The 14273-nt window shown below is 37.7% G+C and overlaps 1 protein-coding gene across 2 annotated transcripts in view; it reads left to right on the plus strand.

Annotated features, from left to right (window-relative positions):
- tec (tec protein tyrosine kinase) overlaps positions 1 to 14273 on the plus strand; it is a 50287-nt gene that overhangs the window by 1947 nt on the left and 34067 nt on the right. For both annotated transcript variants that reach the window (XM_062516589.1, XM_062516590.1), the window contains exons 4-6: positions 2447 to 2528; positions 3386 to 3514; positions 4002 to 4039. In XM_062516589.1, the coding sequence (XP_062372573.1) occupies positions 2447 to 2528; positions 3386 to 3514; positions 4002 to 4039 (249 nt within the window). The remainder of the gene's footprint in view (positions 1 to 2446; positions 2529 to 3385; positions 3515 to 4001; positions 4040 to 14273) is intronic.

A 14273-nucleotide genomic window follows, 5' to 3' on the forward strand; every position in this document is an offset into this window, starting at 1 on the left:
GATACACACACACACACACACACACACACACACACACACACATGGTTTTCTTTTTTGGTACGATAAGAAATTATTGCATTATTTCCCACCCAGACTATTTGATTTGGACTATAATTGCTACAGTAATTTCCAGTGTATAAGATGCATTGTATATGAACCGCACAACAGTGTCTTATGCAAGTTAAAAACAAAGCAAAGCAGAACACGCATTGACTTCAGTGCCCACAATAGCAGCCCAATGAATCAGAATCAGTTTGTACTTTAATCCAAAAGAAGATTGAAGAAAAGGAAAACATTCTTATGCACGGCCTGCCTTTGTGTATTAAATTCTGTGTTCAATTGCTTAAGCACAATTTTTAAAACAGGGCCTGTTTTTTTTTTTTTTTTTTTTTTTAAAAACACCACACACAATTATCACAACACTACACCCAATTAGCCGAATCCCCTTTCTCTTTTGCAAAATTAAAACGATACAACTATTTATTAAAACTCTATTTTGCTGTCATATCACAAACACATCCACCGTTTGGATCTGATTATGTTTGAATCAGTTGCACATGAATGTTATCAATGCAAAACACATTTGACCAAACAGGCTTTCATAGGATATAGTGTATGCTTCATTTTTTTCATAAAGATTTTATAATTAGGATTAGAGGATTATTTAGAGTACAAGAACATAGTGACCAAACACGACTCACAAGAATATACTGACCAAACACAACATATAAGAATATAGTAACCAAACAGAACAAATAAGAATATACTGACCAAATACGACACACAAGAATATACTGACCAAACACCACATATAAGAATATAGTGACCAAACGCCACACACAAGAATATACAGTACTGACCAAACACGACATAAGACCAGAAATGTACACTGAAGACCTTTTTCCCTTCCACGTTGTGAAGTTCACTACCGTCTTCCTTCAACTGCTTACACACAAAATCTTTTCATATCATATACCGTTATTTCTCAACTATTAGCCACGGCTTATACATTGATTTTGCTAAATTTCTTGAGCTATGAGGTTACAGTAATACACATGGACAGCTAATATGGTATTAATATAGTTTTGTTTCTTTTACAGTAAATTGCATAAAACACTGCTCTGCGGCTTATACACAATGTGGCTTATACACAGGAAATTATTGTATTTTTTTATAGTAAACATGTCACCATAACTCTATTAGCCCGATATAATACCTTATATCCATACAAAATCTGCAAAACCATACTCTCATTTTCAGCCACTGACTTAGTTTTCAATGTCATACAGTAAGACGTTTTGCAAAAGTATTTTCTTCCTCCTCTTCCTCATGTTCTATATTGTGTTCCATTTTTGTTGTTGACAAGGGCTCACCTATTGCCAAGTGTTTAGGTCTTATTGTTGAGTTTACAGTTAAGCACCTAAGTGTCTTCACTCCCGGTTCATTGGTGTGTATTTTGGAAGGTTTGAGCCATGAAATTACAAGTAGGAGACATTATCTGAATTGTATGTGTAAAGTGGAGACATGTAGAGTTCTGTAAATCAATGTCTGTACTGTTTTACAAAAGTGTGTTTCTGATAATGAGCTTATAGTTGTGCAAATCTGGGTCAATGTTTTGTTCCTTGAGTGGAAGGTTTTGTTAACTGTGGGATACTATTGATTTTAGTGTTTAAGCAATTGTAAAAAAACTGTATCCTCATAGCTGAAGAAATTTAGCAATTCTTTAACTTTGGTCAATAGACGAGAAATGACGGCAGCCCAAGGTTAGAGAATGAATATACTGTATGTTATCTACAGTGCCCTCCAAAAGTATTAGAACACATGCTTAAAGTTAAATATAGTGGAAATGTATCTTAATGCCTTAAATGAAACAATGAGGAACTATTCAACCTTTAAGGACATTCATTTTCTTTGTGAATGATTAATGTATTGTAAATAAATAAATGTTTTCCTTAAAATACAGGGGGTCATAAGTATTGGAACGCCCATGTTAAATTCCTATAGAGGACTTTTATTTTTATTTTTAAAGGCCAGTTATTTCATGGATCCAGGACACTATGCACCCTGATAAAGTCCCCTTGGCCTTTGGAATTTAAATAACCCCATGTCAACACTATACCCTTAACATAGCCTACTAAGAGTTTGGCATGCTGGTTATTAGCTGTTAGCTAATTAGCTGGTTTGAATTGCATTGAGCTCAATGAGAATGAAACCAGCTAAGGTTGAATAGTTCCTCATTGTTTCATTTAAGGCATTAAGATACATTTCCAAAAGATGATTTTATATTTAACTTTAAGCATGTGTTCCAATACTTTTTGGAGGCCACTGTATGTGTGTTTTTTGTGTAGAAGAGAAGAATGGTCATGAATCATGATACAGAAGGGTAATGATCTTGTTGTCCTCCTTTTCGTTTGACCACCATGCTGTCTCTCCGTCTCTCATTCAGATTGTTTACGATTCCAACACTCTCTATATATTTGCCCCAACCAACGATAGTCGAAGCCTATGGGTGCAGCACATAAAAGAAGGTACAGAACACACACACACACACACACACACACACACACACACACACACACACACACACACACACACACACACACACACACACACACACATTTTATATACTTTATTTGATTCCACTTTACAAGTCAGGTTACATTACGAATCAAATCTCTTGAATAATCCAGTAGATTAAAGCAGTTTAAGAATCTATCATGAGTTTACAGGTTCAAGGGTATAGGAAACGTCGTCTCTTCCAAATAAACATGCTTCCTATAACACACACACTCACACACACACACACACTCACACACTCACACTCACACTCACACTCTCTCTCTCACACACACACACACACACACCAAACACACACACACACGCACACACACACACACACACACACACACACCACACACACACCACACACACACACACACACACACACACACACACCACACACACACACACACACCACACACACACACACACACACACACACACACACACACACACACACCACACACACACACACACACACACACACACACACACACACACACACACACACTCATTAAAACTAAAATTAGATCATGCAGATACTTCCTCTCACACTCTCACACTCCATCTCTCTGTAACTTTATCTAAATCCTTACATACCCTGTAGTTTTATACATCTAACACACATCTTCTGCAGTGACAGCAATATTGCACAGACCCAGCACAGGCCATTTTTGATTTGCTTCAGGAGGAAGTGGTCATTTCAGACAAGAAATGAGATCAATGCTTGGAGGACTGACATCATCAGCATTTCAGAATCTTTTGTTTCTGGTTTACGTGTGTGTGTGTGTGTGTGTGTGTGTGTGTGTGTGTGTGCTTATTTCAGAGATCAAGCACAATTCTTTTATTGTGGCAAAGTTCCACCCTCAGTTCTGGTTGGAGGGGATGTGGCTTTGCTGTCGGCAGGCTGAGAAACTGGCACCAGGCTGTGAGGAATATAATCTACAAGGAGACAGTAAGACACACACACACACACACACATACACACACACACACACACACACACACACACACACACACACACACACACACACACACACACACACACACACACACACACACACATACACACACACACACACACACACACACACACACACACACACACACACACACACACACATTAGGAGTGCACAGACCCAATCACACATATCTCTCTCTCTCCCTCTCTCTTTCACACACACACACACACACACACACACACACACACACACACACACACACACACACACACACACACACACACATACATTTGAAGGAAGATTGTATAAGATTAAGTGGACAAGTAAAGCATGTAGACATACTGTAGGCCAGACAAACATTTCCCTCAGTCGCATTTCACACTTCCTGCCTCAGAACTTCTTTCACTTTTCTCACACTCATCACAAATGAACAGCCTCAGCAAGCCAAGCCTTTTGACAATCTGTTGTTCCTCTTTACAGTTTCAAGGAAACCTCTGCCCCCCATTCCTGGTGAAGAGGTTAGCAAACACACACACACACACACAAACCCACATGCACTACGCAGACACAAACACAACACAACACACACACGACACACACACACATACACACATACACACATACACACAGACAGACAGACAGAGACACACACACACACACACACACACACACACACACACACACACACACACACACACACACACACACACACAGACACACACACACACACACTGTGTGCCCCCCAAAGAACAGAGCCTTTACCATAAACACACACATCAAATCGCCTATGCAACTTAAGAAAGAACAAACTCCTTGCTTATATTTTTAAAAGGTAAGTTCAGCCCTGCACTGAAACTTGCACACTCACTCTACTTCAGCTAATACATGTGTTCGTAACCTCCAGTGCCTTTAGCAGACAACCACATCACTCACCACAAGGACTTACAGTAATGCAGAACGTCACCTCAGGACACAGCCAATCATTGCTTTCCATCTCTATGCATGCAGCCAATCAGGCTTCAGACTTGGTCAGCAAACAATGTTTGTAAAAGAAAACAAAACCTCTGAGCTTTAAAGTGGTTGATAGCTGATTTGATCACCAAATGTCTCTATGTGGCCATTGATAAAAGCTGACCTAGTCTATTTGAATGAAAACAACAGATGAAAGTTAAGCCAAGAGCTTCCAGGTAATATTCTAGAAAGAGGTCAGTGGGACAGATGGTGGTATGCACAGCTGGCTACCTGCACTGCCGTCTGCACAGACATGGTTAGCCATTCGCAGTGTGGTTTTACGCCTGACCAGAATGGCCTGGGGACATGTTACTGAGGCCTCACAGCATATGAGCAGTTTAGTTAAAGGAGAAACAGCCTACGTTATACTTATAAAGAAGAGAATTAAACTAAGCAACACAAATAACACTAAACATTACACTATAGATTCTAAAGATGGCAGCCAACACACTCAATTGTTACTAGAAACGGTTCTAAACAAAATACACCCCAAGAATTGTGAAGGCATTAAGTCATTACTAAGGAATAGATGACATCAATCAGCAACCACGACCAATATGGACAAACAGGACCCACCAAAATACAAAACAAAATCCAATACATAAAGGTGGTTTTGCCTTAAATACTGTATATGATGATATGGACGGATGATCATGTGGTGTTATTAATCCTTAGTCCAGCTGGAGAGTGATTGAGCTAGACCAAGTGCTGAATTTGTTCATCACTGGACCAAAGTCCAAGAAGAGCAGCTTCATGTACTGTAGGAGTCCTTGTTCTCCAGGTGTGTGAGGGACCGGTGGACCACAGCAGCGATAGCATCAGCTATTGAGCGGCTCCGTCTGTAGCCATACTGAGGAGGGTCAAAGCACCTAATCACTGTTGGTGTAAGAGTGATGGGCAGTAGTCATTTAGACAGGACATGGTAGCAGCCTTTGGCACAGGGATGAGTGTGGACATCTCACCAATTTTAATGTGAAGGAGAGAAGGAGAGATAACTAGAAATGCAATTCCAAGGAATTACCAGTGCATGAAAATGCAAAAATAGATAGATAATGTAGATATGGTTACTAAGGTGTAGCTAGGGTAAACATGGTGGTTGCATAGTTTACAGAGAGTTGATAGTGTGAAGGTAGACAGTTTAAAGATGAAACGTTCCAGTTCTAACTTAACTAATGATTTCTATTCATGTTAAAATGTTGATTAGCTAACTTAGCTAATGATTTCTAGCAGTTACGCTAAAAATGCTTACTATGCTAGCAATGCTAACAATGCTAACCAGGTTGATTAGCTAACTTAACCGATGATTTCTAGCAGTAATGCTAAAAATGCTAACTATGCTAACAATGCTAAATTTGCTAACAATGCTAACCAGGTTAATTAGCTAACTTAGTTGATGATTTTTTGCAGTTATGCTAAAAATGCTAACTATGCTAACAATGCTAACTATGCTAACCATGGTAACTAGCTAACTTGCTAGTGAGGACTTTTATTTTGAAACATTTGTTGCTAGGGTATCCATGGTGGCCACTATCAGGAAACAAGAAGTTACTGCAGTATAATCATGTTGGTTGCTATGGAAACGGTCATAAACACTTTTTAATGGTTGCTATGTTGGTTGCTAGGTACATGGAGGTTTCATGTAGTTGACTGGAGGCATAGTGGATGATAACTGACAGTTGGAATGGTTGAACAGTTCAATAGTTGAGTAGTTTCAATGGTTAAATGATTTAATAGTGTATTATTGCAGTGAGGACCTTTATTTTGAAACAGTTGTGGACAGAGGAAGTAGTGAAACAGGATCTGTAGTCTTAATGAGATTGTATGCTTAAAGCCTGAGACAGAAGGTGCTTCTCATAGCGTTTACGCGTCCTCTCTCGCTCCTCACTGATCTACATAAAGAATGATGGAGCGGCAACAATGGGATAGTCTAGCCCTTCTTCTATCTTTCTTTATGTAGATCATTGAGGATCGAGGATCGAGGGAGGACATATAAACGCTGCTTGAGAGGGACCCACAGTAAATACTTTAAAAGTTGTATGTAGATAGTCTAATTAATGTTGATAGATAGAATGTTTAATGGATGTTGATAGGCAGATTGTTTAATAGATATTGATTGACAGTTTAATGGGTGGATGAGTGAATGGTCTGAAGAAGATGAATGGATAGAAGGTTGGATGGAATGTGCCTTATATTCTTGTAGAATGGAGAGACACAGCTCTCTACTGAGAGTAGTGGATACAGATACAGGTGTAATCAATTTAACTGGCTAGTCTTAAGAGAGCCAGCCTGACACAGAGTAGATTGTTTAAAAGTTCAATGTAGAGCGTCTAATTGATGTTGTTGATAGGCAGACTGTTTAGAATGGGTGGATGAGTGAATGGTTTGAAGAAGATGAATGGATATAAAGTTGGATGGAATTAGGAGAACTTATTTTGATACTGTTGTGCGCAGAGGATACAGGGGAACAGAATATGTAGTCTTCAGAGAGGAGCCTGAGAGAAACTGACAGTTGGTGCCCAGGTGGCTGACCAGCTGGGGTAACATTCTAATTGCTGCCGTGATGTCATAATGAGCAATGTTAAGTCTATGGGGGAAATGGTGATAGTTTTTAACTAATAGTTTAAAAAGTATAAAAGTTACAAAGTTGAAAAATATAAAGCACATATGGCATAAGCAAGACCTACGCAACAAAGTTTGAATGAAGTTTCTACGTTAAACGGTTGAAGCTGAATTGCGAGCGTTAGAAGAAGAAGTTTAATAATAACTAGAAATGCAATTCCAAGGAATTACCAGTGCATGAAAATGCTAAAAAAGATAGATAATGTAGATATGGTTACTAAGGTGTAGCTAGGGTAAACATGGTGGTTGCATAGTTTACAGAGAGTTGATAGTGTGAAGGTAGACAGTTTAAAGATGAAACATTCCAGTTCTAACTTAACTAATGATTTCTATTCATGTTAAAATGTTGATTAGCTAACTTAGCTAATGATTTCTAGCAGTTAAGCTAAAAATGCTAATTATGCTAGCAATGCTAACTTTACTAACAATGCTAACCAGGTTGATTAGCTAACTTATCGATGATTTCTAGCAGTAATGTTAAAAATGCTAACTATGCTAACAATGCTAAATTTGCTGACAATGCTAACCAGGTTGATTAGCTAACTTAGTTGATGATTTTTTGCAGTTATGCTAAAAATGCTAACTATGTTAACAATGTTAACTATGCTAACTAGCTAACTTGCTAGTGAGGACTTTTATTTTGAAACATTTGTTGCTAGGGTATCCATGGTGGCCACTATCAGGAAACAAGAAGTTACTGCAGTATAATCATGTTGGTTGCTATGGAAACGGTTATAAACACTTAATTTTAATGGTTGCTATGTTGGTTGCTAGGTACATGGAGGTTTCATGTAGTTGACTGGAGGCATAGTTGATGATAACTGACAGTTGGAATGGTTGAACATTTCAATAGTTGAGTAGTTTCAATGGTTAAATGATTTAATAGTGTATAATTGCAGTGAGGACCTTTATTTTGAAACAGTTGTAGACAGAGGAAGTAGTGAAACAGGATCTGTAGTCTTAATGAGATTGTATGCTTAAAGCCTGAGACAGAAGGTGCCTCTCATAGCGTTTACGCGTCCTCTCTCGCTCCTCACTGATCTACATAAAGAATGATGGAGCGGCAACAATGGGATAGTCTAGCCCTTCTTCTATCTTTCTTTATGTAGATCATTGAGGATCGAGGAGCGAGGGAGGACATATAAACGCTGCTTGAGAGGGACCCACAGTAAATACTTTAAAAGTTGTATGTAGATAGTCTAATTAATGTTGATAGACAGAATGTTTAATGGATGTTGATAGGCAGATTGTTTAATAGATATTGATTGACAGTTTAATGGGTGGATGAGTGAATGGTCTGAAGAAGATGAGTGGATAGAAGGTTGGATGGAATGTGCCTTATATTCTTGTTAAGAGAGACACTGATACAGCTCTCTGAGAGTAGTTGACACAGGTGTAATCAATTTAACTGGCTAGTCTTAAGAGTGCCAGAGTACTCTTAAAGCCTGAGACAGAGTAAATAATTTAAAAGTTGAATGTAGATAGTCTAATTAATGTTTAATTTAAAGTTTAATGGATGTTGATAGACAGATTGTTTAATAGATGTTGATAGACAGTTTAATGGGTGGATGAGTGAATGGTCTGAAGAAGATGAATGGATAGAATGTTGGATGGAATGTGCCTTATATTCTTGTAGAATGGAGAGACACAGCTCTCTACTGAGAGTAGTGGATACAGATACAGGTGTAATCAATTTAACTGGCTAGTCTTAAGAGAGCCAGCCTGAGACAGAGTAGATTGTTTAAAAGTTCAATGTAGAGCGTCTAATTGATGTTGTTGATAGGCAGACTGTTTAGAATGGGTGGATGAGTGAATGGTTTGAAGAAGATGAATGGATATAAAGTTGGATGGAATTAGGAGGACTTATTTTGATACTGTTGTGCGCAGAGGATACAGGGGAACAGAATATGTAGTCTTCAGAGAGGAGCCTGAGAGAAACTGACAGTTGGTGCCCAGGTGGCTGACCAGCTGGGGTAACATTCTAATTGCTGCCGTGATGTCATAATGAGCAATGTTAAGTCTATGGGGGAAATGGTGATAGTTTTTAACTAATAGTTTAAAAAGTATAAAAGTTACAAAGTTGAAAAATATAAAGCACATATGGCATAAGCAAGACCTACGCAACAAAGTTTGAATGAAGTTTCTACGTTAAACGGTTGAAGCTGAATTGCGAGCGTTAGAAGAAGAAGTTTAATAACTAGAAATGCAATTCCAAGGAATTACCAGTGCATGAAAATGCAAAAATAGATAGATAATGTAGATATGGTTACTAAGGTGTAGCTAGGGTAGACATGGTGGTTGCATAGTTTACAGAGAGTTGATAGTGTGAAGGTAGACAGTTTAAAGATGAAACGTTCCAGTTCTAACTTAACTAATGATTTCTATTCATGTTAAAATGTTGATTAGCTAACTTAGCTAATGATTTCTAGCAGTTACGCTAAAAATGCTTATTATGCTAGCAATGCTAACTTTACTAAAAATGCTAACCAGGTTGATTAGCTAACTTAACCGATGATTCCTAGCAGTAATGCTAAAAATGCTAACTATGCTAACAATGCTAAATTTGCTAACAATGCTAACCAGGTTGATTAGCTTACTTAGTTTATGATTTTTTGCAGTTATGCTAAAAATGCTAACAATGCTAACTATGCTAACCATGCTAACTAGCTAACTTGCTAGTGAGGACTTTTATTTTGAAACATTTGTTGCTAGGGTATCCATGGTGGCCACTATCAGGAAACAAGAAGTTACTGCAGTATAATCATGTTGGTTGCTATGGAAACGGTCATAAACACTTAATTTTAATGGTTGCTATGTTGGTTGCTAGGTACATGGAGGTTTCATGTAGTTGACTGGAGGCATAGTGGATGATAACTGACAGTTGGAATGGTTGAACAGTTCAATAGTTGAGTAGTTTCAGTGGTTAAATGATTTAATAGTGTATTATTGCAGTGAGGACCTTTATTTTGAAACAGTTGTGGACAGAGGAAGTAGTGAAACAGGATCTGTAGTCTTAATGAGATTGTATGCTTAAAGCCTGAGACAGAAGGTGCCTCTCATATATAGCGTTTACGCGTCCTCTCTCGCTCCTCACTGATCTACATAAAGAATGATGGAGCGGCAACAATGGGATAGTCTAGCCCTTCTTCTATCTTTCTTTATGTAGATCATTGAGGATCGAGGAGCGAGGGAGGACATATAAACACTGCTTGAGAGGGACCCACAGTAAATACTTTAAAAGTTGTATATAGTCTAATTAATGTTGATAGACAGAATGTTTAATGGATGTTGATAGGCAGATTGTTTAATAGATATTGATTGACAGTTTAATGGGTGGATGAGTGAATGGTCTGAAGAAGATGAATGGATAGAAGGTTGGATGGAATGTGCCTTATATTCTTGTTAAGAGAGACACTGATACAGCTCTCTGAGAGTAGTTGACACAGGTGTAATCAATTTAACTGGCTAGTCTTAAGAGAGCCAGCGTGTACTCTTAAAGCCTGAGACAGTAAATAATTTAAAAGTTGAATGTAGATAGTCTAATAAATGTTGATAGACAGAGAGTTTAATGGATGTTGATAGACAGATTGTTTAATAGATGTTGATAGACAGTTTAATGGGTGGATGAGTGAATGGTCTGAAGAAGATGAATGGATAGAATGTTGGATGGAATGTGCCTTATATTCTTGTAGAATGGAGAGACACAGCTCTCTACTGAGAGTAGTGGATACAGATACAGGTGTAATCAATTTAACTGGCTAGTCTTAAGAGAGCCAGCCTGAGACAGAGTAGATTGTTTAAAAGTTCAATGTAGAGCGTCTAATTGATGTTGTTGATAGGCAGACTGTTTAGAATGGGTGGATGAGTGAATGGTTTGAAGAAGATGAATGGATATAAAGTTGGATGGAATTAGGAGGACTTATTTTGATACTGTTGTGCGCAGAGGATACAGGGGAACAGAATATGTAGTCTTCAGAGAGGAGCCTGAGAGAAACTGACAGTTGGTGCCCAGGTGGCTGACCAGCTGGGGTAACATTCTAATTGCTGCCGTGATGTCATAATGAGCAATGTTAAGTCTATGGGGAAATGTTTAATAGTTTTTAATTTACAGTTTAAAAAGTATAAAAGTTACAAAGTTGAAAAATATATTGCACAGGTGTCCTTAGTAAGACCTACGTAGCAAAGTTTGAATCAAGTTTCTACGTTAAACGGTTCAAGCTGAATTGCGAGCGTTAGAAGAAGAAGTGGAATAACTAGAAATGCAATTCCAAGGAATTACCAGTGCATGAAAATGCTAAAATAGATAGATAATTTAGATATGGTTACTAAGGTGTAGCTAGGGTAAACATGGTGGTTGCATAGTTTACAGAGAGTTGATAGTGTGAAGGTAGACAGTTTAAAGATTAACCATTCCAGTTCTAACTTAACTAATGATTTCTATTCATGTTAAAATGTTGATTAGCTAACTTAGCTAATGATTTCTAGCAGTTACGCTAAAAATGCTAATTATGTTAGCAATGCTAACTTTACTAACAATGCTAACCAGGTTGATTAGCTAACTTAACCGATGATTTCTATCAGTAATGCTAAAAATGCTAACAATGCTAACTATGCTAACAATAATAAATTTGCTAACAATGCTAACCAGGTTGATTAGCTAACTTAGTTGATGATTTTTTGCAGTTATGCTAAAAATGCTAACTATGCTAACAATGCTAATATGCTAACCATGCTAACTAGCTAACTTGCTAGTGAGGACTTTTATTTTGAAACATTTGTTGCTAGGGTATCCATGGTGGCCACTATCAGGAAACAAGAAGTTACTGTAGTATAATCATGTTGGTTGCTATGGAAAACGTCATAAACACTTAATTTTAATGGTTGCTATGTTGGTTGCTAGGTACATGGAGGTTTCATGTAGTTGACTGGAGGCATAGTGGATGATAACTGACAGTTGGAATGGTTGAACAGTTCAATAGTTGAGTAGTTTCAATGGTTAAATGATTTAATAGTGTATTATTGCAGTGAGGACTTTTATTTTGAAACAGTTGTGGACAGAGGAAACAGTTTAACAGGATATGTGTAGTCTTCAGAGAGATTGTATGCTTAAAGGACTTTTATTTTGAAACATTTGTTGATAGGGTATCTATGGTGGCCACTATCAGGAATAAAGAAGTTACTGTAGTAAAATCATGTTGGTTGCTATGGAAACGGTCATAAACGCTTAATTTTAATGGTTGCCTTGTTGGTTGCTAGGTACATGGAGGTTTCATGTAGTTGACTGGAGGCATAGTTGATGATAACTGACAGTTGGAATGGTTGAACAGTTAAATAGTTGAGTAGTTTCAATGGTTAAATGATTTAATAGTGTATTATTGCAGTGAGGACTTTTATTTTGAAACAGTTGTGGACAGAGGAAACAGTTTAACAGGATATGTGTAGTCTTCAGAGAGATTGTATGCTTAAAGCCTGAGACAGAAGGTGCCTCTCATATAGCGTTTACGCGTCCTCTCTCGCTCCTCACTGATCTACATAAAGAATGATGGAGCGGCAACAATGGGATAGTCTAGCCCTTCTTATATCTTTCTTTATGTAGATCATTGAGGAGCGAGGAGCGAGGGAGGACATATAAACGCTGCTTGAGAGGGACCCACAGTAAATACTTTAAAAGTTGTATGTAGATAGTCTAATTAATGTTGATAGACAGAATGTTTAATGGATGTTGATAGGCAGATTGTTTAATAGATATTGATTGACAGTTTAATGGTGGATGAGTGAATGGTCTGAAGAAGATGAATGGATAGAAGGTTGGATGGAATGTGCCTCATATTCTTGTTAAGAGAGACACTGATACAGCTCTCTGAGAGTAGTTGACACAGGTGTAATCAATTTAACTGGCTAGTCTTAAGAGAACCAGAGTGTACTCTTAAAGCCTGAGACAGAGTAAATAATTAAAAAGTTGAATGTAGATAGTCTAATTAATGTTGATAGACAGAGAGTTTAATGGATGTTGATAGACAGATTGTTTAATAGATGTTGATAGACAGTTTAATGGGTGGATGAGTGAATGGTCTGAAGAAGATGAATGGATAGAATGTTGGATGGAATGTGCCTTATATTCTTGTAGAATGGAGAGACACAGCTCTCTACTGAGAGTAGTGGATACAGATACAGGTGTAATCAATTTAACTGGCTAGTCTTAAGAGAGCCAGCCTGAGACAGAGTAGATTGTTTCAAAGTTCAATGTAGAGCGTCTAATTGATGTTGTTGATAGGCAGACTGTTTAGAATGGGTGGATGAGTGAATGGTTTGAAGAAGATGAATGGATATAAAGTTGGATGGAATTAGGAGGACTTATTTTGATACTGTTGTGCACAGAGGATACAGGGGAACAGAATATGTAGTCTTCAGAGAGGAGCCTGAGAGAAACTGACAGTTGGTGCCCAGGTGGCTGACCAGCTGGGGTAACATTCTAATTGCTGCCGTGATGTCATAATGAGCAATGTTAAGTCTATGGGGGAAATGGTGATAGTTTTTAACTAATAGTTTAAAAAGTATAAAAGTTACAAAGTTGAAAAATACAAAGCACATATGGCATAAGCAAGACCTACGCAACAAAGTTTGAATGAAGTTTCTACGTTAAACGGTTGAAGCTGAATTGCGAGCGTTAGAAGAAGAAGTTTAATAATAAGAAGCCTAGGAAGAACAGTACAGTGCATTTTCATGCACTGTAATAATAATAAGAAGAATAGGAAGAACAGTACAGTGCATTTTCATGCACTGTAATAACTAGAAATGCAATTCCAAGGAATTACCAGTGCATGAAAATGCAAAAATAGATAGATAATGTAGATATGGTTACTAAGGTGTAGCTAGGGTAGACATGGTGGTTGCATAGTTTACAGAGAGTTGATAGTGTGAAGGTAGACAGTTTAAAGATGAAACGTTCCAGTTCTAACTTAACTAATGATTTCTATTCATGTTAAAATGTTGATTAGCTAACTTAGCTAATGATTTCTAGCAGTTACGCTAAAAATGCTTATTATGCTAGCAATGCTAACTTTACTAAAAATGCTAACCAGGTTGATTAGCTAACTTAACCGATGATTCCTAGCAGTAATG

Source organism: Sardina pilchardus, chromosome 16 (genome assembly GCF_963854185.1).
Source record: "Sardina pilchardus chromosome 16, fSarPil1.1, whole genome shotgun sequence".
In the NCBI taxonomy this organism is placed as follows: Eukaryota; Metazoa; Chordata; class Actinopteri; order Clupeiformes; family Clupeidae; genus Sardina; species Sardina pilchardus.